General features: G+C 41.2%; 3 protein-coding genes across 4 annotated transcripts; 1 reads left to right on the top strand and 2 right to left on the bottom strand.

The window, feature by feature from the left end:
• Positions 1-42: 42 nt before the first annotated feature.
• On the bottom strand, positions 43-15471 carry LOC128875362 (PAX-interacting protein 1-like). 2 transcript variants are annotated; one of them, XR_008456807.1, is made up of 4 exons: positions 14505-15471; positions 14025-14268; positions 2846-4775; positions 43-2537 (listed from the first exon to the last, which is right to left on the bottom strand). XR_008456807.1 is itself a non-coding variant. In XM_054120882.1 (3 exons), exons 2-3 carry the CDS (start codon positions 14031-14033, stop codon positions 2904-2906), a joined length of 1881 nt encoding a protein of 626 aa, XP_053976857.1. In that variant the 5' UTR covers positions 14034-14268; positions 14505-15470; the 3' UTR covers positions 43-2903. The 2 variants fall into 2 exon arrangements, 1 of the variants encoding a protein (XP_053976857.1); XM_054120882.1 differs by having other exon boundaries at positions 43-4775; positions 14505-15470.
• A 792-nt stretch (positions 15472-16263) lies between these two features.
• LOC128875363 (F-box only protein 9) lies at positions 16264-18816 on the top strand. Its single transcript, XM_054120884.1, has 7 exons — positions 16264-16536; positions 16886-17101; positions 17204-17503; positions 17580-17743; positions 17817-18008; positions 18078-18312; positions 18387-18816. The coding sequence occupies exons 1-7, from the start codon at positions 16534-16536 to the stop codon at positions 18606-18608; spliced, it is 1332 nt and encodes a 443-aa protein (XP_053976859.1). The 5' UTR covers positions 16264-16533; the 3' UTR covers positions 18609-18816.
• A 1021-nt stretch (positions 18817-19837) lies between these two features.
• On the bottom strand, positions 19838-22493 carry LOC128875365 (progestin and adipoQ receptor family member 4). The gene is made up of 5 exons (XM_054120886.1): positions 22308-22493; positions 21038-21262; positions 20581-20684; positions 20357-20494; positions 19838-20280 (listed from the first exon to the last, which is right to left on the bottom strand). Exons 1-5 carry the CDS (start codon positions 22489-22491, stop codon positions 20053-20055), a joined length of 879 nt encoding a protein of 292 aa, XP_053976861.1. The 5' UTR covers positions 22492-22493; the 3' UTR covers positions 19838-20052.
• Positions 22494-22691: the final 198 nt, after the last annotated feature.

Here is a 22691-nt window from a genome sequence, read left to right as displayed (position 1 = left end):
ATATCGGTGATTATATCAACATTAGAACGCTAACAAATCTACTGTATTTTCTACAACGAATTAGTTTATTAACATCTTTACAAAGTTCATACAGTTTGGCGTCAGATAAATTACAAGCAAAACTTGTCGATTACGTCTAACATATCATCTACGTACCCTAGTGTTATATTAATTCGTAACGTAAGTTTAAGTCTTAACACACATTTAGAAATCGCCGCGTGTGGCTATCGTATTACAACTTTCCCAGGTCCTCCTGTTTATGCACTTAAAATTAAAAAGAAATGCTCCGGAGGGTCGCGCGAACGAATAACGAAGATTCCAGTGGACGTTAACGCTTTACAAACCTGAAAGATCTCCTAAAGACTCACTTTAAAGTACGTTATCGTATGTAGTTCACGATTCGAAGAGTGTACAGTTAGCAAAGCGTTACGTTACGCTTTTATATCAATAACGATTTACCCTTTGAGAGGATCCGTCGGAGAGAAATCACGAATCTATGCCAAACGTTCGTGAAATTGAGGACGTGCGCATACTCACACACGCGGCGAGCCTTCCTCGGTGGTATTGTGAGGTATCCTCGTGGCGAAAGTTTATTTACAGTCGGCAGAGGTATTTTCAATCTCGAAGCGTGGCCGGATACACGGTTCTGCGAGACCCTTGATCTCGGGAGAGTTGAATTCCTGGTAGCGCGACGTCCCGTTTCTAGCTGGTTCTACACGTACATCTAGATAAATAATTAATAGTCAGCGGGGCCAAGGCTGGTTCAAGGCACCAGGTACAACGCGGTGCTGTCGTCTGTTGTCCTTCGAGTCGTCCGCTGAGGAAGGCGAGGCTTCAACGCGACGCCCTGACGAGATTCGTTCGAACTTGGACAGAAATTCTGACTTTGGTTCCGATAACCGTGGCTCGCACGCACGCTCATCGTCATCCCTTATCCTGTGGGATACCGGGAACGAACTGGGACCACTGATAGAATCAGAAATGGCCTAACATTTCACTGATCGAACATCTCGATCGCTATTAGGTTGGGCAAGATATTATTACAGATATTATTATCGAATAATAAGAAGGCATTTTCCTTGCAAGATGACACATTACATCTATCGGGTTTTAGACTTTATTGTATGAATAATAAACATTAATAAACATAATCCTCGAAAATTTTGTGCTATCGGGTCTTGGTTTTGATAATAGTAATTGTCAAAGTTTCTATGAATATACATATAGAATTCAGAGTTAGACGACAAGATAATTATTTTACGAATTCGTTGGATTTGTTTTGTAATTGAATGTTTTTTTTTTATATAGTAACTACATAACGAAATTTTATAAACTTTGACAATTGATATTATAAAAACTAAAGCACAATGGCACAAAAGCTTCGAGGGTTACGATGTTTCGTATCTATAGAATAAACGTCTAAATCGTCGTGTAAATCTACAAGCTCATAGATGCGACGTCTTCTTGTTAGATAAAAGAGTAAAAGTGAAAAGAGCCGAGGTCAGGACCTAGAAAAGATATCATCTGGAGTTAGTGTTAAGAAACGCGGATAGAGAAAAATTAATCATTTTCGATTCATGAAACGCTAAGACATTACATTTGGTTTTACGACTGGTACGCTATCGTATATTAGGTTGTCCCGAAAGTTTCTTTCGCGACTTGCACTCAATTATTTGATGTGGTCGTGTTTATATAAATAGACAATCTAATTTCATAGATATTCGTGTTGTAACAGTAATGGAGCAAAATGAATCGTGCACGATTCAGTGATGTAACATAAAACATAAACTATTGTCCATGTATTACTAAAGCGAAAGAAACTTTTTGGACAACCTAATGTTACCTCGCTAATCGATGCAACGAGAACAACGCGGAAAGTAAAGGAGAAACAAAAGCGCGATTGACGATAGAAATGCGAGGATCGCGCGATTATATACAGAAAATATGTCGTAATACGGTTCAGCGTTACGTAATTCGAAGACAACCGGTGCAAACGGACGGACTCCAGTCGCAAACATTCTCAATCGTAATTAATATCATTACGAGCTGTTAAGGACTTCCTCGTTGCGAGGAGCGCGTGGAAAGTCGCGTTTTTCTTCGGGAATCGTCGGGATCCCACGCAAATTTCCGCGCGATCGCGCGTAGATTTCGGTTCGATTTCACTCGGGATTGTTTCGCGATTCCAGCGTGCCGATTACAATACCGTCGAGTTGCGTTGCATCGAGTCAAACTGCCGTTTAGACTTCCACCGTCACGATAACGGATTCGAGCCAGTAATTGAATTACTAATTAGGAGAGATTGCGCATCTCTTCATCCCCATTCAGCGGTTGGTGCTAAATGCGGTTATATAAATACTATATAACAAATAACGGATGCCGTGATTGCGTTGGGTGTACAAATCTCTTCATCTTGTCTTATTGCAACCGCCTTCTTCTCCACTTATTTTTACGAATGCCACATAAAAAGTGTTACGTCAGTTTTTCGAATGCCTAATAATTATTCAGCCAAGGAAACGCAACAGTGGAATTCGTCGATGCTGAAAGCGAAACATAAATATGAGTTAACGAAGCTTCGAGCCGGCATCTACTAGAATTCTAACTAGGTCCCGGACTGTGGATGATCGCACAGGTGAAATTTACTGTCTCAAGAATCCGAAGACCCTGTTGACCTTTGAAATCCGAAGGAGACGAAAAGGAGACCGTTAATAACGAATGAACAATGCAAGATATTTTCTCGATCATCCTGATACGTCTGCGCGAAGGGTTACTCGCGGGACGCGTCGAATCGAAGACGAGGAAGACGAACGGAGAAACGAAGGAGGAAAAAGTGAGAGCTCGATTTCACCTGACTAATATCGTCCTGCATTTGCATGGCTCGTCTGCCTCCGGTTCCGCTTCTTTCTTCACGCCGATGCTTTCCCGAACGAGACGGTCCCCGAGTTCGTCTTGTACTGGAGGCCCTTGATGGGCACGTGGCCCACGTTCAGAGCCAGGACTTTGGAGACGATATTCAGATCCTCTTGGTTCCCGGTGCCTTGCACGTTGCCTAGATCTCCGGCGATACCGGACTGGTACAGAAGATGTTGGATCTGCTTGGCAGGCGTCGCCGGCTTCGTTTGTCTATACTGGGTGTAAGGATTGTAATAGTTGGTACGTTGAGGAACGCTGAATCCGAAGTTGTTTCTGCTGGGGGCTTTGTCGGCGTTGAATCCGAAATTGCCAACCGCGTTGAAGGCCTCCTGTCTGTTGAATCTCGTCGTCGAGGGGAACGAGGGCTGGAAATCGGCGGGAAAAGTGGGGAAGCTCTGTTGGAGTCGTTGATGATGTTGCTGAGACTGGTGCAGATGTTGCGACTGTTGTGCCTGAGGTATCTGCTGCTGCTGCTGTTGCGGTTGGTGCAATTGCTGCTGTTGTTGCTGGAGCGGTTGCTGCTGGAGGGGTTGTTGCTGGAGCGGTTGTTGCTGTTGGTAGTTCTGTGGTTGTTGACGAAAGGGTTGCAAGCGTATCTGTTCTTGGAACGCTGGTTGGAAGGCTGGAGGTGCGGCGGGATTAGGCACCTCCAAGGCCAGGCTAGGTTGGAGATGAACGTTCTGGTCGATGGGTGGTTGGAACGACAGAAGATTGTTGCTTTGGTCGAAGAAGAACTGCTTCTGCGGAAGAGGACGTTGCTGTTGGAATCGATTCAGTCTCTGTTCCTCGAGCTGCTTGAAATGCTGCTCCTCGAGTCGTTTCAATCTGGCTTGCTCCTCCAGCTGTTTGATTCTGGATTGCTCCTGGAAATAGTACTGTTGTTGTTGCTTCTGTCTGAGCTGTTGCTCGTAGAGCTGCTGCTGCCTCGCCAGGAACTGCGTCTGCTGGACCTGTTGCTGCTGCAGCTCCGCCAGCTGCTTCTCCAGCAGCTGCTGTTTAAATTCCAATTGCTCTTGAAGCGTCAACGCTTGGCCATCGTTCGGCGATCGGAAGATAGGCACGACGCTCTTGGGCACGCCCTGTTCGTCCTGTTGGACGGTGAACGCGGCTACCAGAGGCGCTTGGAAGATCTTCACCTCCTCCGTCTTGTCTTTCGAGTCGCCGGGAGCGGTTACGTTGCCGTTCGTCGCGATCGCCGGGACCGATTCCACCGATTTCTGACCGATCAGCGCGTTCGCTGTGGCGATGCCTGTGCTGGCGCTTCCTGTGAGACTCTCCGAGATCTCCGTGGCTGGCCTCAACGTCAGGCTCTCCACCTTGTTCACGGTGAAAGTGTCGGAGGTCTGCGGAGCTTTCGACGCTTTCTGCTCCAGCTTGGGTTCCGTTTTAGCACCGAACGCCGGGGCACTCTTCTCGGACAGTATCACGTTCTGAACGTGGAAGCTCCTCGCGTCGTCTCGACTAGCCTTCTCGATGTTCATCGAAGGTGTCTTCAGGGTCACGTAGCGAACCGCGTCGACGAAGCTGGAGTTCTGTAGCTTGTCCTCGGATGGTATCTCGTCGTCCGTAGGGAACCCATGGAACGAGTACATGGATTTCTGTACGCCGAGCTCGTTGTTCAGGTTCTTCTTCGATACGCCATCGATGTTGCCGACATCTCTCTGGGCGAGGGATTCTTTTTCGTTTCTGTGCTGTTCGGCAGATTCGGCCTCCAGTTCGGACAGGGCCTTCAGAAGAGCTTGCCGAAGATTTTTGTCGATTTTGATTGGTTGCTGCGTGACGTTCAAGCCTTTCAGGGCGATGTCTGCGTCCTGACACCTCGTCAAGGTGATCGACGCGGTCGCCAGTAAAAAGGCTAGCGTTACCTGCAAGATCACAGTCAGATGATTATAATTAACTCTGGATTTTTTATTTGAGAGAATGGTACCAGCACGGAATAATTGAAAAACGAAATTAATGTAGCAAAAACTGTAGTATCCGATGCTCTACGATGACGAGTCAAATGAAAATACGAAACGTAGGGAACGGAATTGGTCGCGTAAAAAATTAAGATAGTATGAAATACAGTCTGTTCTGTTTACAGGTTTCAATGATTAAAACCATTAGTGTAGTAAAAACTAGTACACAGATTGTCTTGAATTTCTGTTCAAGGTATAAAGCGTTTGAAGTAAGAAAATTATTAAGATTCTATGAAATATATTCTGTTCTATTTACAGACCTCTCGAATCAACGTTAAAAGTATGCAAAACCTGGCGGTTCATTAACACGAGTGAAAGAAGCGATTCAGCATTGATTTATATGGCAGTAAACGAATGCATATTATAATCCTTCTTATTATTCCGATTCGGGAGTGATAGCGTTCTGAAAGTTCGCATACTACAAAGTGCAAATTTATTATTTCCGTTCGCGACTTTTACTAAATGATTCCGAGAACGTCAATATTCATTTAGCTACCGTGCGAATTTCTCCTTCTAAAACATTGCAAATATCGTCCGGTTCAATAATAGGCGAGGTTCGAAATAAACGTTGATCGCAGTTTCGCCTACTATCGGTGGAACGTCGGAAATAATCACACTCGGTGGAAATGTCAAGCGTTGGACGTAAGGAAACAAGAGTTAGATACCATAAACGTGTTTGAATATGAAAGTGAACGCGTCGCACGGCACGTTTTACGAACGGAATGTTTTACGCCTGTGCGGAGAAAAATTTCCGGGTCCAAAACGTACGGATGACGACTGTTTCGTAAGATATAGGTACAACAAACTTGTATAAATCACTCGCGCAGTGAAAGTTGCCCAAATGTGTAAGATATTCGTCGATAAAAATTGTAGAATTCCGAGAGGCTCGTTTACTCGATAATCGCTTAATTAATTGCTAAGAGAGAGAACGGTGTATAAAGGTTGGCGTTCAGACTCGAAAATTGCAACATTATACCGCGCGTGTAATTTAACCAATTAAAATTAACGTTTCATCGAGCTACCTGACGAGCAACGGGGTTCGCACGCTTCTAATAAGGTTAATAAATTATATGACGCAACTTTCTCGTACCAAAACATATCGAAATGTACTTCATCGTTTAGGTAATAATACGAGACAAAGAGGGTCAATTTAAGAATTGATTTTAAAACATTTAATCAGATTTTTTCGACTTGAATTCGACGCTGATCGTAAGGCCTCGATTTCTTCGCAGTTGCACAAGAATGAAAAAGGTGCCAACGTTCGCGGTTTATCGCAGGAAGTAGCAATTATAGTTCGCTGGTATAAACGCTGCCTGAAACGAGGAGAAAATATCGTTGGAGCTGAGAAACAGATCATTCGAGGCAGCGACCGCGCCTCCAGAGGTCGCGAGCCCCCTTCCGTTAAGCAGATATTACCTCAGCGAACTTTCACACCGGTCGTTAAAGTCTCACCGGCCGAAAAGGAAAAACAATTTTCATCTCTGCCAGGAAAGAAATTCCAGTGCCGTATCGTCCTGTATTATAGCACATTTCACAACTTTAACTAATTCAATTTATCAAGATCTATTTCGTTTCCGATCACAGTTGAATTTAGAAATGATTTCGTATCAACTGGGACCCCTCGAAGTCCACTGGAGCATCCTGGACACCTTGGAGCAGGTGTAACGCGTCATTGGGAACGCCTAAGGCTACGAAACGCTTCTGTTCGACGGGTCGTATCTTCAACGCGTAGCCAAAAGAGAAAACACCTGAGTTCCGTGTGCTTAACAAGTTAAGTGCCGACCCTTGCCGAGAGAGAAAAATTCGAGCACGCTAACGGGGTGCCGCTGGCATTTGCAAAGAAAGTTTGCTCGCGACGAGGAACGCGTGCCGACGTTTAACAAAGCGAGGCGGGTATAAATGTTAAAGACGCGAACGTGGACAAGGAACAAATATAGACGGAACGATTATTGCTTTTGTTGACTGCCAGAAGAGAAACTTGTTGTTCCGTTTTACGACTCCATCGACGCTTGGAATTCCGTGGGTCGCGACGTGTACATCTGACCTCTGAACAACCTCTCAACGATCTAAAAAGAATTCCATAGAATAGTCTGGATATCGTGTATCCATTTCGTTTCGGAAAGTATGAAAAGTGCTATTAATTTATACTACATTTTGTAACGCGATCAATGAATGATTCAGGCTTGAATGAGTGTGTACCTTTTCACGCATCGCTTCCGATGTTGCGGGACCACCTTGATAAACAGGTGAAAGTCAATCGGAAGTTGACTGCATTAAAACACGTGTCCTTTATAAATTTATATTTCTTTGTTTCCGGGTGAATATTTTATCCAAGGTTATTGGAAAATCGACAATCTCGAAAGATTAGAAGAGAAGAGTTCCTCGTTCTGTATCCGTTTTTGAAAAACGGAGGGGTATTACGGAGGCTCGGCCGAAGTGGTGGACCATCTTCAGAAACTTTCTAAATCGCCGAATAATCGTGCGAACATCTCGATCTTTTTCGGCTCAGCGTCTCATTAACTCAGGAACAAGTCCCCCTGTGTGTTACCGATCGATTCGTCTGCACTTTCGATGCGAGTTTCACTTTCGAAAATCGTCTTTTTTTTTTTTTTTTTTTTTATGGATCCGTTGACCGATCATTCGACACGTGTAATCGCCTCGGTATCCGCGGAACGACGAGCCGAGAAAAAATTCCCACGAAATGGGAGAAAAGTAAATAGATCGCTATTCCAGGGGCATGGATGTGAAATTCCAGAGGCGTTCTCCGTCGGTACGCGTGAGCGACGTCTTCATCGACAATCGGCTTTCTACGAGTTGATTTTCCAGAAGACAATTCCCCTCCCATCGGCCCGTCATTTTCCAACACGCGAACGGATCCAGCGTGAATTTCTCCATGGCGAGCAGTCTCGACTATTAGAAAATAACAACTGCACGGCAAAAAGTCTAACAGTTTGTCGTCATTTGAAAGTGCAGATGCAACGTTACAGATGCGAGATGAAACGTAAACGCTACGGCTAATAAAAATCAGGCCTCTGTACAATTAGAATCTTAGACGAAAATAAATGCGCTTGGGATATCCCAGAGCGTCGTTGCTAATGAAATTCTAAGCTTCCTAATCTCCTAAAAATGTTAAACAATGTTTCCATTGTGTCCAAATACTTTCGTCGGTGATTAATCGTTAGCGAGTAATCCGTGGCAATTAAGCAAGTGCCGTTAAGCGATACGTTGGCCGATTGGATTAATTATCAGCACGCGGAGTGAACCAGTCAAGCTCCAATTACGTTAATAATTTTGCTATAGGTATCATGCGATACTCCGTGTACCGCGATGCTATCCCACGTTCGGTTTCTTATTGTTGCGTTTGGATTTCTTTAAACGTCATTTCGCTGCATCTGCTTCCCACGAATTCATTTCTTTAATATATAATAGAAAATGTACGAGAGAACGACGGTGTGCGATTTGCCAAGAACCAGGAAACGGGTTTTTGAAACTCGTTAGAACATTTTTCGCTCGGTTTCGCAACCGCGGCTGGCGCGAGAAAGTTGGTCCAAAATTTCGTAGGATGACAAGCATCTCGCGAGGGAAAGCGAACCGGGATATATTTTTCGCGTCAGAAATCGCTGTTACACGTGCTGCTTAAAAAAAAAAAAGAAAAAAAATACATGTCGAATTGAGTAACCTCCTCCTCTTCGAAGTCGGTTAAAAATTGATGGCGCTGACAAAGTAATCTCTATATGGAGGTTCTAATTACGGCAAACAAAATTGCTGACGGAAAGAGAATACTCTTCTTTAGAGTAGGAGCTTGAAGAAATTCAACGCTGCTTCGGTGCTGGAAAGCTTCGATCCTAAATGCTCCGATAACAAAATGTTTCGATCCCAAGTGCTCCGATATTAAAATGTTTCGATCCTAAACGCTCCAATAACAAAATGCTTCGACCTCAAATACTTTCGTTACGAAATATAATACAAAAATATTTTCAAGGGGAGGGAGGATCCAGCCCAAGAAACGAAAGAGCCTCTCGCAGCAGAGAAAACAATTAACCTCCCGGAATGGGCAACGAGCGCTTATCGCGGTCCTCGTAAAGCGAGGCAAACGAAAAGGCGAGCTTGGAAGCGGTTAACAAACGCTATCGGAAATAAAATACCGTGGGAGAGCGTCCGCGTGTTCGCCATAAGACGGTAGGAGGTAAGATAAGTTGAAAGAGAAGCAGCCCGCGGGCAGAAGGCGGTACTTTCACTCGGTAGTGTGTCGAGGATGCTCGCGCTCATGAACTTGCCAGGTGTCCTCCTCGGCTGTGACGAGCGTTTAAGCTCGATACATTACGAACTCGCCGTTCGAGTTTTGTCACGTGCAAGCCTCGGACTCGGTTCCATGCAACGCACGGCCACGTTTTTCTCTGCGATTGTTGAACGCCTAGACGCCGAAGGAATGACAACACCGCGACGCAACAGGGGTAATTAAAGCATCTGCAGGAGACGAAGACGATCTGGTGTCTGGTCTAGATTCGAGACACCCCGATTAGATCCTGGATTCGCGATAGTGTCAGAATGCAACAACAAGCTGCCACGCGAATCCAGTGAAACTTCATGAAAGTAGATTGCCTTATTAACAAAATTAGAATGAGAAGGCGATGAAAAGGTGTACGGAGAGATACAATCGCAGATTATGGCACTACAAAGCAGAGTGAATCGGCGATCGAGCAAACGCGGTCATCGATAGATCTAAGAACGAATTTCTCTTTTTTTTTTCTACCGACGAGTAGGTCAAATATCGATTTTTCAGAATGATGTCCGAGGCGTACAGACTTTAGAGCGTAACTACGTTAGAGGTGTAGAGCGCAGAGGTCCGTGATTTGTGTTTCCCCACGGTCACGATTTTCCAACATTCCATGTGAATCACACTCTACCCAATTCACATGACATATATTGTTATTCCTGGGAAAGTGTTCAAATACACACAACAATTGCGTGAATTGGTAGATTATCTGCAGCTTGGTAAACAGAAATCAGTCTGCCTAAGAACAAACCGTTAATAAAAATTACGATTTTCATTCTTCTCGGTATAGCTTCACGAAAGTATTACCATTAAATTTGCGAGGTTTTTACGATGAAAACGAGTCCAAACACGACCTCGACTCACCTACAAGAATTGAACTTAAAACAAATATATATATATATATATATATATATATATATATATATATGATATATGATACCATACAAAAAATACAAATTTAAATGAAGTACCCATTACTGGTGCAACATCCTCAACCTTCCCTCGATATAACGACGCCAGAAGGCCTGGCTTGAGACGTTATATACAGGGATCGCTGTGTTTGGTATTAGAAACAGGTTCACGCAGAAACGCGGAAATCTCGTCGCGAGAAAGTGCGTTCGGACTGTCTCGCCAAATACGCCGACGATTATACAACGAGTCCTTGACGCTGAATAAAGTACAGGGCCCGAATGGGCCAGCAAAAAAGATGCGTCGAACGCGATTCAGATGGGATTTAATTGCAACGTGCGCTGCTACGCATCGCATCGCAGGGCGACGAGTGAAAGTCGAGGATGACAGGTTCGTGGCAACATCAAAGGAACGTCCCCATTCGGAACAATTTATCGGATAAGGCGTATAAGAGGTACTCGCGATCGATTCGTCCAAGGATCGATGGAAAGTGCTCGAAAGAAATCACCCCGTGAGAAAGGGCACAGCCCTAAGATTCAGTGTAAAATTATCGAATATTACATCGAATGATTTTATATCGCATCGATCAAGATACGAAAAAACAAACTATCCTAAACTACGTTGCACGATCTATACGAGTACTAACTTTCAATTTCGTCCAGTCGTTTCTGTTTATAATAAAAAAAAAAGTGACAAAGAAATCGCAATTTTTAGAGTACCAGTCTTGTGGTCACGAAGAATCGCCACTTGCTTAGTTGTACTAACAGATCTAGAACGAAACGTGGTAATTTTCTAATGTTTTTGCTCCTTCGAGCTAAACACCTTTTAGCCACGATCTTCCACGAGTATCGAGAGCGATAAAATTAAGTCGGTACGAAAGAAATGTCCGATCATTTAGAAAAGGAGATTCGATACGTATCAGACTCGGTGGTGGCTGGTCTTTGTTTAAGATCGACTCGTACGTCATCGCTCAGCGAGGAAAAAACTTTCTTCTCCGAAAAGATGCCACCTGCTTAAGGTTCGACGAACTCGTCAACGAGGGAGACGCATAGAGTATCCACACCCAATTCGGAGCTCATCATAAATTCTTCTGTAATTGCTTTCTCTCAGATTGTGGTCACGCGAGGGACACAGATACGTAGGAACAAGCTTCGTCGCTTTGACTGCGCATTGAAACAGAACCGGAGGGCGTCCGCTTTTTAATCGACGTCGTTTGTCATTGTCCGCGGTGAAAACGGACAGTTAACACTTTGAAATGAGGTTCGTGTCTTTTATTGCAGAACTAGCTATGCCCTGCGGTTTCACCCGCGCGGAATACTACTCTTATTCTACATACGTGTACGGCTCGTCTCGTTACGCTACGCGTCGGTCACGCCGAACAAAGAAAAACAAAAAAAAAAAAAAACATCTACACCTGTAGCATATTTGGACAGTGTACGCCGATAATGTAGACAAGCAACGTTTTTCTTTCCACTTGATTTACAAATTTTTAGATTTCAAATTGAGAACGTATTTTCTGAAAAAAATTGTTGACACAATAGACGAAAGAAATTATGCACGAAGAACGTTCTTAGCTCTTTAGACATCTCTTGGACTAATTGGTCAACTGCGTTGAAGGAGAAGTGGAGGGAAGAGTTTCGAAAGAAAGATACGTCTTCGATTGGCACTTAGGAAGAATTAGTTAAGATCATTCCTGAACTGTTGACCCCCACGCTCAAGGACACTACTTTCTTCGCTCTCTACGCTTCTGATGATCTCGCTGTATCTCCTCCAGCAATACATTCGAGTACCTAAGGCTTTGGAGTACCGAAGTACTAAAATGTTAAGGTATCGAATTATTGGAGTACTGAATTACTTGATTCTGAAAAATATCCAAGTTCTTGCAATTAGATGCTCGAGTCCACGAATACTCGAGTATACTCAAGTACCTATTCGAATCCTTAAAATCCTCAATATTCGAACACTTGGCTATTTACTATGCCTGAGTACTCGAATGCTCCAGTTCGAGTACTTTCACCTATAAAAAGCGATGCTTTTGCGGTTAGTGCGAAAATAATACTCCTGTCGCGCGAGTCGCTTCCGTTTTCGCTTCACAATTCCGTCCTCAAGGTAAAGATCAAGAGTTTCGCGGTTAACGAGACACTTTTCCTTATAACCTCGTAAAAACTCCAGATGCAACCGATCGCGGTAAGCGATAGATGAAAAGCCACGACCATAACCGCGGTATTAAGTTTCCGTGCGCGTATGCGTTACAGGTATAAATTAATAGTATCTGTGTCTCGAGTGACGGTTCATTAACTCCGCGAAAGCTATCGCTGCACGAAATTCGTCTAATGTTTCGCGAAGAACGAGGATCCTCGTAGACGTCGTACGTGCTCGCGTGTTTCACGACCGTCGGTAACTCTTGCGCGAAACCAATTTGAATTTCAATTAACGCGTTCTCTTAATTGCGTGCTCTTGCACTACATAATAAATGAGTTGATTAAATTGCATTAGAGCAAGCACGCACGTTGCGTTCGAAGAATTCGAGACAGTTCTTTTTTTTTTAAACCGATTCAACGATTTCTTTTTGGGATATATCATGATATGTAAATAGAAGAGTTGAATTAAATCTCCTGATAAACAAGTACGAGATAATATTGCATTCAAGCGTACGAAGAGCTCCAATTAGAAGTGGAGTATCGAAACGTGGAGTGTGCAAGCAGTTAAGAAGATAGCACGTCGAGGACAGGAAGGAATACGTTGCAGGAACACTGTGCGATGACCGAAGGAAAGTTTTTTTAACGATAATAGAATGAACGTGCAGTGAAACTATAATAGAAGCAATGAGGAATCGAAGGGTGAAACGTTTACCGACACCTCTTACACGTGAAACGTTTACCGACGTTGCCGATAGTTTGCAAACTAGGGGTTAAATCTTCGCTTTATTTATACGTGCCTTCTTCGGAGTAAGAGTTTCAAGAAACTTCAATCGCAACTGTTTCAATGACAAAATCCTTTAACCCTAAATGTTTCGACCCTAAATACTCCAATAACAAAATGCTTTGCAGGAAGACTTTAAATGATACTTGCTACCTGCAGTATAGTTAATTAATCTCGAACGGTGACATCGACGTTGGATAAATATACGACGAATTAACCACTGAGAGATGCGTCACGTATACGTGCACACTCGGTGACACATACGTGAATCGTGGAACACACGACCACGGGAGAAGAAAGTCGACTGCACAGAATGCTCATCGGGAACTTCTTCTGGATAGAAATCTGAATTTTTCCAGCAACGAGTCGCACGCCACTAACTTTCGATTGCCACCCAGTTGACGAAATTTACGTACTGTTATTAACGCAGAAACATCTCTATAACAAATCGTTATCAAAATTTGAATATTCGTCTATCTAAAAAAAAAAAAAATTAACTTCCACTAGTAAAACTATCTAACGTAGACCTTTGTATTTAGAGGTGAACCAATTCACGGGTATAATTAATTCCCAACTACTATCGTCTCTAAAATGAAAGCATTGTTAATAATAGAATCACTTTAAAAAGGATCTTGAAATATATGGCTTGGTAGTTTTAATATCAGACTCCAATTTTTCTTAGCATCCATAGCCCAGAGGTACATCGAACCCAAATTTCAAACTTTGGCTTAAATACCTTAAATCACCTGAAAAATAATCCAATGATAATAATATTTCTAAACCGTGACTTACAACCCCTGAAGTACATACGTGTAAGTATAAGTTCGTACACAGTCGACTATAGAAGTCCTTCGACGCTTTACACTTGCTCTTTCTTTAACACTTTTCACTTATGGTTTAATGGGCGCGATTCACTGTCACACGGCGCGAAGGCGCATCCGTCGTTGGAAAAAAAAAACGTGCGCGTGCGGGATGCCAGGTGGACGATAGTGAAAATGGAGAAACTTATACGTAGGAAAAGTACAGTGAACGAGTAGTTTCGTACTCACCGAGCTCATGATGCTGTCTGTGGCCACACTCGGTTAGCACGCGGCTTTTACTTGGGAAGATGATCTTCGGGTAGTGATAGTTTTGTGGAAGAGGAGGGGTCCACGATGTTGATACACGTGTACGGTACATGCCAACGGTGGAAGAAACGACACGAGCCAGCGAATCGCTTCTGTCGATGTTTTCCAAATGACCGAGAACCTGTTCTATTATGTTGCGTTTCTATTTGGAGAACACTTGCATTTCCTGCATTTACACAATTGAAATTTTTTTTATTATTGCATATAAAAATTTATTTAAATTGCGATTTTTTAAATCAATTTTCTTTTCGTTACACAGAACAGAAATGACCGGATCGAATTTATAATTGGTACCAGAATAAATCGTGCAATGTAGTTCGGTAGGATAGTTTTTGTTTCCACGTATCTTGATTGGTGCGATATAGATCTACATTCCACTCAAAGAGTGTTTCCTTGAATTACCTCTAAATAATAAGCTAACGCTTTGTGAATTAGCTGCAATCAGAGTATAAACTTCTAGAGTCTACGAAAATTCCTTAAAATAACATTTCACGGGAGCGTAACTGGACCGAGAAGGAACAGAGTGGTAATTAAAAACTCCGCACCAAGCCTTCATGCTTTACAGTTGACACACAAAAATATAATATTTCTTGAAAGGAATTCAAGCGTCCAATCGAATGAATGCCATGACTCAGTCGTCATACGTTTGTTTTGTCCCTCTATCATGTACTTAAATATTTATTGTTGAATAAATACCTGCATTCTTTAAAGGTACACACGTACAGCGATAATCGCGTTTCGTGAAAACCGAATGATTTACACGGAGCATTTAGGGTAGAAATAATTAAAGCATTTTGTTGTTGGAACATTTAGGATCGAAGCTTCGCAACATCGAAGGAGTGTATACATATTTCTAGGGTGTTCGAAATAATTTTGTTTGCTTTTCTTAAAATAATATCGCAGCGAATATAAAATTAAAATTTCAATCGGATAAATCTTTCCGAGAGAAAGTCACTCCACCGGTTTGGAACAATCGATTTCTAAACGAATCGCGTTCAGCGTTCCAGTATCAATTATTTCATGCATAATAGTAATCAAATTTCGCATTTTATCGCAATCATACCGCAGCAAATGCAGTTTCGGTGGATGTACGCGCTACGAAATCGGCGATAACGATACGCTGAAGATCTCCAATTCTTCACTCTCACTGTTTTATAACCGTGTGGTCAGTTTTAATGTCCACGATACATGTAATTAGCAGCCTAGCCCTTTCTCCGTCATTAATTATGTAAATGTGTTGCAAAACCCATAAATTTGCCGCAATGAGACACGCTCCATGAAAGAACATTTCATCTTTATTATTATCTTTGGAGTCAATGTCTAAAATAACAACACTGAACGATGCCACGATGCAAAACCTTCATCGATAAATGGTTAAATAGAAAGCTTCTTTCTTTCTTTATCCTTTATTTATAGTGTAGTTCTGTACAGGACTGTTTTTCACTTTTCTTGTACAATAAAATATGGTCTCTTGACCCAAAAATATGTTTACGTATTCTTATAGCCTAGATTGCATTCAATGTCTTAGACTAGTGTTTTTAACAATACATTTTTCAATTTAATCGATCCTATTGTCGATTTAGCGCATTTTCGAGATATCACAACTGTTCTCTTAAAACTACTCTACAGAATGAGGCTGCTTACGCTTATGTTACGTCCCTAAAACTTAACATATTTTGTTTCTTCGAATAAAAACTACTATATACAAAGTACGCCCTTATCTCATTTCTCTCCATCTTTAGAAACCTTCTGGTCCTTGCTTTTCATTTTCGTTACATTCTTCATTTTATGTGATATATATATTCTAATTGGCCCAACAAGCAACAAAAAAACAACAACAACAACAAAAATACGCTTTTTTACAAAGCTTCTGTATTCGATTGTAAAGATCCACCTAGCGTTTCCCTCCAAAATTAAACATTGGTACCATACAACTCCTATTTGACTTGCTCTACTCCAAAGATAACATTGATGCAAATCGAGATAGCAATATCACCGATCAATTATTCCAAACAAGGGAAACGTATTTAATACAGCCATACGTGTACCAATCGTTTAAATTTAAATTGTCACGCTATCAACACACGTGTGCACACGTGGTTACAGTTTAAAAGTAGTCCCTTATCTGCATATATGCTGACGCAAAATACGCATGAAATGAAATGCATTAATTCGTCCAGTACCTTCTGTTTTCTCTGAGATGATCGTTCTTTCTGTGATAAGAATTTTAGGTTTATTGCGTCAGTTGAAAATATAGAAAGACAATCTAGAACAGCCATTATGACCTTTAATTGAATCGCAATACAGAAAGGCGAAAACCATGGCGGCGATGCTGTTGGCGAAATTGTGCTTTCGTTGCGTCGTACGTTTTTCCGACCGAGAGTACAAGCGCTGAAGGAATAAAGCCGTGAAAATTGAATAAGGAAAAAAAATGGTACGTATAGCGTTGAAAACAATGGCTGTCCTTTCGTTTTGTCGTGTAAAATGTTCCCTACAGCGAGCTAACCTCTTGAATGCAGTAGACATAATTTCTTGTATCGTTTCTCAATGAAGAAATAATTTGTCGATTTCTTACTTTGCGTCGTAACAAATATAGAAACTGATACAGTATACTATTTAGTACTCCCTAAATCAAATCTCAATTTAATTCCTATCCTTTCTGAATAGTCAGTCTAAGAGAGCATAAGTCGTTTACATATATAACTCATTTATAGTCTATAGATTTAATGTCATTCGCTTGATCGATTAAGCAAGTTACATGCACTTACTACTTCTATCGATAGAGCCACTCCAGTGAATCTGGTGAGTCGGATGACGGCGGAGACGATCAGGAAGGGTCTTCTTTTTCGGAGACCAAGATCGAGGATGCTTTAACATCTTTCAGAGAGCAGTGGCAGCGCGTTTTGGAGTTGTCACCAAAACGAGATGTACCCAATGCTCATTCCTCAAAAGCAGTTAAAATAGATGTTGCTTACGATGATGAATCCATTGAAGTCAGGGTACGACAGATATTAGCATGTACTAATAGAGCAATACTTCTCTATTGTAGGGAATTACCTACTTGGAATATAAGAAATAATATAAGGAATTCCAAATTATAGGCAAAGGATTTGTTTTTGAAAGGAATTGAATACGAACAAAGTAGAAAGTTTTACGAAGCAATTCAGTTCTACAAACGTGCTGTGCAATTAGTTCCTGATATTGAATTTCGTTTGTATGATTCGACAAAGCTAAAGTCCAATGATGATAGTCTAGAAGACTTAGATAACACTGCAAACGATATCGATGACGACAATGAAAATTACAATGACGATGACGACGAGGAGAGCGATTTATTTGTCAAACTATGCAAAATTATAAATCGTAATAAATGTGTTTGTTTTCCGAAATTCGAACAAGACGTGAGTACTCACCTTTCGGAATTAAATAATTTTGAAAACATCATAACGGTTTGTTGCGATACGTCTCGTATTTCAGACGACACATATTTCTGCCTTGCCTATGGAAATAGTGCTGTATATCTTAAGATGGGTAGTATCATCAGAACTTGATTTAAGATCTCTTGAAATGTTCTCCAGAGTATGTCGTGGATTTTACATATCTGCAAGAGATACAGAGATTTGGAGACTTGCCTGTATTAGGTAAACCACAAGCATCTCTTATTAAATTCCTCCTAATAATAGCAATACAATATACAGTTAATGAATTATGTAGAGTATGGGGTGTAAATTGTGGAACCTATGCTCCAAAATACCAATCATGGAGAGAAATGTATGTACAACGGCCTAGACTAAGATATAATGGATGTTATATATGTAAAATCAGTTATATACGCGACGGTGAAAATAGTTTCCAAGATCAATTTTATCGACCTTGGCATCTGGTGGAATACTTTAGGTACCTGAGGTATGCAACACCATAACAGTAACATTCGTTACAAATTTCCAATTCTAATCGTGTTTCCTCAACAACCAGATTTTTTCCTGAAGGAAAAGTTTTAATGCTGACTTCGACTGATGAAGCACAAAGTTGTGTAAATTCCTTAAAAAATCGCGTGCCGCGAAATCCATCGGTACTAATTGGTCACTACAGATTGCACAATAATTGTGTCACTCTGGTGCTCAACAAACAAGAAGTGAAAGCAATTAATACCTACAGAAGGAAGAAAAGGGAACCTATAGACGACAGTGGGGAACAAACGTTTCAGATTGTAAGTGTCCTTAGTCGTCGCATTCGATTCAAACGAAGTAAACATTTTAAGATAATGTTTCTACGTTTTTATAGGAATTCGAAATTCAAAATCACTTCAGACGGTTGAATTCACAGTTGAAATGGTTGACTTATTCTATATTTACAAAGTACAGAAACGGACACGAAGTTAAAATGTGTTTGAAGGAACCATCTGTGACTGAATGGAGAGTATCACCAATCGGCGGGCGATATCCACCTTTAAAATTTAGCAGAGTTAAAAGTTACACCCAAGAAAGCGAAGCTCCTCTGCAGTAATAGAATCTAAAACCTTTAATCGTCCGAAGTACGTAAAAGTACAATAATGGAGCGAAGATGTGAGAAAAGAGTAAATTCTGCAGGCCAGCGTTATTTATACAAATTACTCTTGATATATATATATTATAAACATGTTCTTTACTATATTGTTTGGCTTATAATTATGTATGATGCATACGGTTGTAATAAGAGAATACTTTATTCTTCATTTTTTCTTTTGTTGACTTTTTTAAATAATTTTTATTTATATATTATACAGCTCTCACGTTACAGTTTTCACTTAAACTCTACCGTCTACATTAATCTTTAAATAGATAGTGTAGATAAATAATTCATAAATTTAGATTTTTATTATTATATCACGCACTTTACAGAGCCTTATGTGCTTTCAAAATAGGTGCTCGTATTTCAAAAATTATTTTTATATATTTTATTTATATTTATTATCTATCACATTTTTCATAGAAATAAAATTGAAGATTAATGGCTTTGACACAACAGGATTATCGTTAATAACTAATTTTGGTCAAACTATAAACTACCGGAGCAAGCAAACTTATACGAACAGTCAGAACAGCAAGAGCTCATTTGTAGGTCAAAGTACAGCAATACTGTTTCATCAGTTATTTATGTTTAAAACTATATATTGTTTAAACTATATTTTTTGCAGTTCTGTTCGATATTAATTTTACATAGAACCTCGCTTAAAAACGTATGCACTCAGTCAAAGTATATGGAAGAACTGAAGATATGATTAATCAAATGCATATACTATTTACTTATTTTGTAATTATGAAATTGATTGAACTGTGAATAAGTCGATTCCCTTCTAATATAATTTCTTGATACGTTCATATAGGCAACTAATTTGTATACGAATAATCGTACAAGCGATGGAATCGAGTGAATTCCGATCGATATTTTCGAACCGTTTTAATGCTTTTAAGTGATAGTATCGACATTGTGAAGTGATGTATCTAATCAAAGAGATGAGTGCCCTGGAACACATCTTGTATAATTGCTGTGGGTGTTTATTATTACAATTACGATAATAAACGTATTTTTGATGTGCTTATTCCACCTTACTTATTTCACTCGTTCTTCTCTTACATTGCCATCGTTAAAACCATTCCGTTGCCTCTCGATGCGTGAATTACCTTGGACATTTGTTACTCTACATCATTATTCTCGATATGACAGATTCACTTTTGTACTCATGATTGTACTTGTTCTCCATAGTAAAATACCCTCTCATTATCACCCTGTTGCTTCGATACATACAATCTGTATATCCATTCGTTTCTGTACAACTGCGTTTAAAAAGACTTCTCTCGCTCGTCGAGCGAAAGGTGTTTTGGTCATCGATTGCACCTACACGAGTAATCGCCGGCTGTTGTAGGCTCAAATTTATCACAGACTACAGTGAATTGTCTTCACGTTTCAATCACAGTTCGTCGCGCATTGATGGAACGAATCTCGTCCCGTTGCACGTAGACGGATCGGTCATCCAAGCAAGATCCTGCAAGGTGGCAGCGTGCATCGAGCAAACCGCCAGCACAACCAGCACGTGCATCAAATTATGAGAATTCAGTATGAAGTCTAATTTGCCTGGAATCCATTTCTCAGGTATACGCAAAGCCCCGATGGTTGCTCCCACGACAGCTATCAGGTCCTGAAAAGTAATTGCTCTAGTATTATGTTCCAGAAAATGTGTGAAAAATGGTTTTTTCACACATTCTATGTCTTACTTGTAATACAATGTGATGCAGAGCATTTGGAGATCCACCACCGATCCCAAAACATCGTAGAATCATTACCATCATCCTCATGAGAAAGGGAGGCGCGAAACATAATCTTCTCTCCCACGGAGAGTAAGCGTTCATTGCCTATGGAATAAATAGCATTCGAAGATTAAAAGGATTGAAAATTAGTATTTGAAAAAACCTGAATCATGAAAGGGAAAATGGCGTACCATAAGAAGTCCCCAAATGCTGAGAAAGCAATAGATAAAAATACAGCAATACCAGCAGCTGTTAGGTAAACAGTGAACGGATGCTGCTATCATGGGTATTGCTCCTGAAACGATAAGGGAAAGTTTCACCTTGATCCAAGTTTGAATTTGAAATTTAGATGCAGTTAGTAAAATGTGTTACACGGCGTGGAGCATCACATGAATATGACTACAATGTTAGATATATGCAAGTCGGTTTAAAAATAATTTAGCAATATTGCAAAACAACCATAACTTTAAAGAATATATTAATAACCTGCATTATACACATGTGTATATTGGGTTAGGCGGGAGAGCAGCCTTACCGACTGAACTGTGACCTTTCAGTTAATTTAACAGAAATATTTATGCAATATTCCGTGCTGCGTGGACATCAGGGTTCGAGATGATCACATGATTTTCGATAGGAATATTTTACCGAAGCTTTGGCACAGCCATATGCCAATCATGTCTAATCTCAGCAACTTCTTGTAGAAGACGTCGTCGTAATTTAAATTCATGAAGAGATGATAGACGAAGGATCCTATCCACGGGCTAATAGCACCGATCAGGTGACACCAAGATAAGATTTGCGTGAAGATTCCTTGGGCACCCCATGGAAGAAGCTGTGGTATCGTCAATAGCATATACAAGATAGCGAATCCTGAAACGAATTATTCCTATGAATCGACCTAGTGCCGTTTCTCGCGTAAGGAAAGAATAATTCAGAAAAATATAGAACTCCTGACCCGATAACATTTTTGTGTCGCGCATACATGTGCAGGTCGATAGAGGATATTTCACCTCCATCCTCTGAACGCGGTCAGACAATCTTGTCACGTCGTATTGCATAAACCGTTGCATGCATAAATGAACAGTGTCGCGTTAAGTAAATAATTCATCGGATAAAAGCGAAACACGAGTGCGCGACATTTATGTTCAGCGATCACGATTTCGTCTTTGATTATTAACGACCTCGTTAATGATCAATATAGCATGGTATTTTCGTTTCAGTATTTTTCTCTAACGAACAAAGATATCGATTCCGTTAATACGGGACCACTATTGTCATTTTCATGCATCGGTGTCGAGAGTAAATGCAGGAAGGATAACGTACGGCTTCGACGATCGATTTTTAGCTATCCCGCAATGCGCCGATCCGAGCATGAAGATCTCTCGCGGTACCTCACCTTGAAATCGCGTAACTCAAGGGTAATCCATTTTTCTATTTAATTCGATCAGACCGCTCTCGTTGAGAAGACTGCGAGGAATGAAAGTCGTTAACGCATTCTAATTGCTCTTTAAGAAACTATTTTTATACATTCTCTGTTCTTCAATTTTCACATAAATTGTATATAATTTTGATTGCTTAAGATCGGAGCAGATACTAGAATGTGTTACAATTGCAAGGAGCTTGCAATCTATAACAGTCTGTGATGTTTATACGAACTCGTTTTCTTATAACACTTATTTTCATTTGCAGCGACGTAAACAGTTCAAGATCACTCTCTACGCTTCCACGGACCATGTCAGCTTTTCAAGGACGAACCGCTAAAGCGAGAACGACCCTTCTCGTGGCCTTGAGCGGTCAATTGATTTCGATCCGACTGCAGCAGAGAACTTAAGGGGGAACACCGCGACTCGCGGTCGCGATAGGTGGTGTTCCTCTTCAAGTGCCATTGAATCGCAGTGTCTACTCGGAAACTCACCGTGCGTCGTGATATTGACGGTCTCATTGTGGATGTAAAATAGGCTACCGAGGCACTGGCGGACGGTCATGAGCGGTCTGTATCCTGTACGGATGTGAGGGTTGAACTGAAGGTGTTTTGGCATGTCGCTCCACCGTCGCAACAGGAGAATCCTCGGTTTCTCTTGGCGCGGTAGGTCGTGCATCCTCCCGTTCTTGACGTCCCTACGATCCAACGAGTCCCTATCGCCAACGTCCTGGAGTGGAGGGTCTGACACCTCCTCATGATGTTCCCTGTTTCGTAGCGACGTCGTGCGGTTTGAACACTACTCCACGAGGAACAGAGTTGGCCAGCGGATCACTCTTGTGATAATCACTCACTATCGCCGGATTAATCAGTAACGAT

This window comes from Hylaeus volcanicus, chromosome 4 (assembly GCF_026283585.1).
Source record: "Hylaeus volcanicus isolate JK05 chromosome 4, UHH_iyHylVolc1.0_haploid, whole genome shotgun sequence".
In the NCBI taxonomy this organism is placed as follows: domain Eukaryota; kingdom Metazoa; phylum Arthropoda; class Insecta; order Hymenoptera; family Colletidae; genus Hylaeus; species Hylaeus volcanicus.
The sequence above is the reverse complement of the archived record's forward strand: the minus strand, read 5'-3'. Positions and strand labels throughout refer to the sequence as shown.

What these genes read in the sequence shown, in the direction of transcription:
- LOC128875363 (XM_054120884.1), top strand. An exon ending in TTCCGAAATTCGAACAAGAC is followed by an intron (nt 17,504 to 17,579) that starts GTGAGTACTCAC and finishes CTCGTATTTCAG; the next exon opens with ACGACACATATTTCTGCCTT. An exon ending in GAATACTTTAGGTACCTGAG is followed by an intron (nt 18,009 to 18,077) that starts GTATGCAACACC and finishes CTCAACAACCAG; the next exon opens with ATTTTTTCCTGAAGGAAAAG.
- LOC128875365 (XM_054120886.1), bottom strand. Translation starts at nt 22,491, where the DNA reads ATGCACGACCTACCGCGCCAAGAGAAACCGAGGATTCTCCTGTTGCGA. An exon ending in CGTCAATATCACGACGCACG is followed by an intron (nt 21,263 to 22,307) that starts GTGAGTTTCCGA and finishes AATTCGTTTCAG; the next exon opens with GATTCGCTATCTTGTATATG. An exon ending in ATGGCTGTGCCAAAGCTTCG is followed by an intron (nt 20,685 to 21,037) that starts GTAAAATATTCC and finishes TTATCGTTTCAG; the next exon opens with GAGCAATACCCATGATAGCA.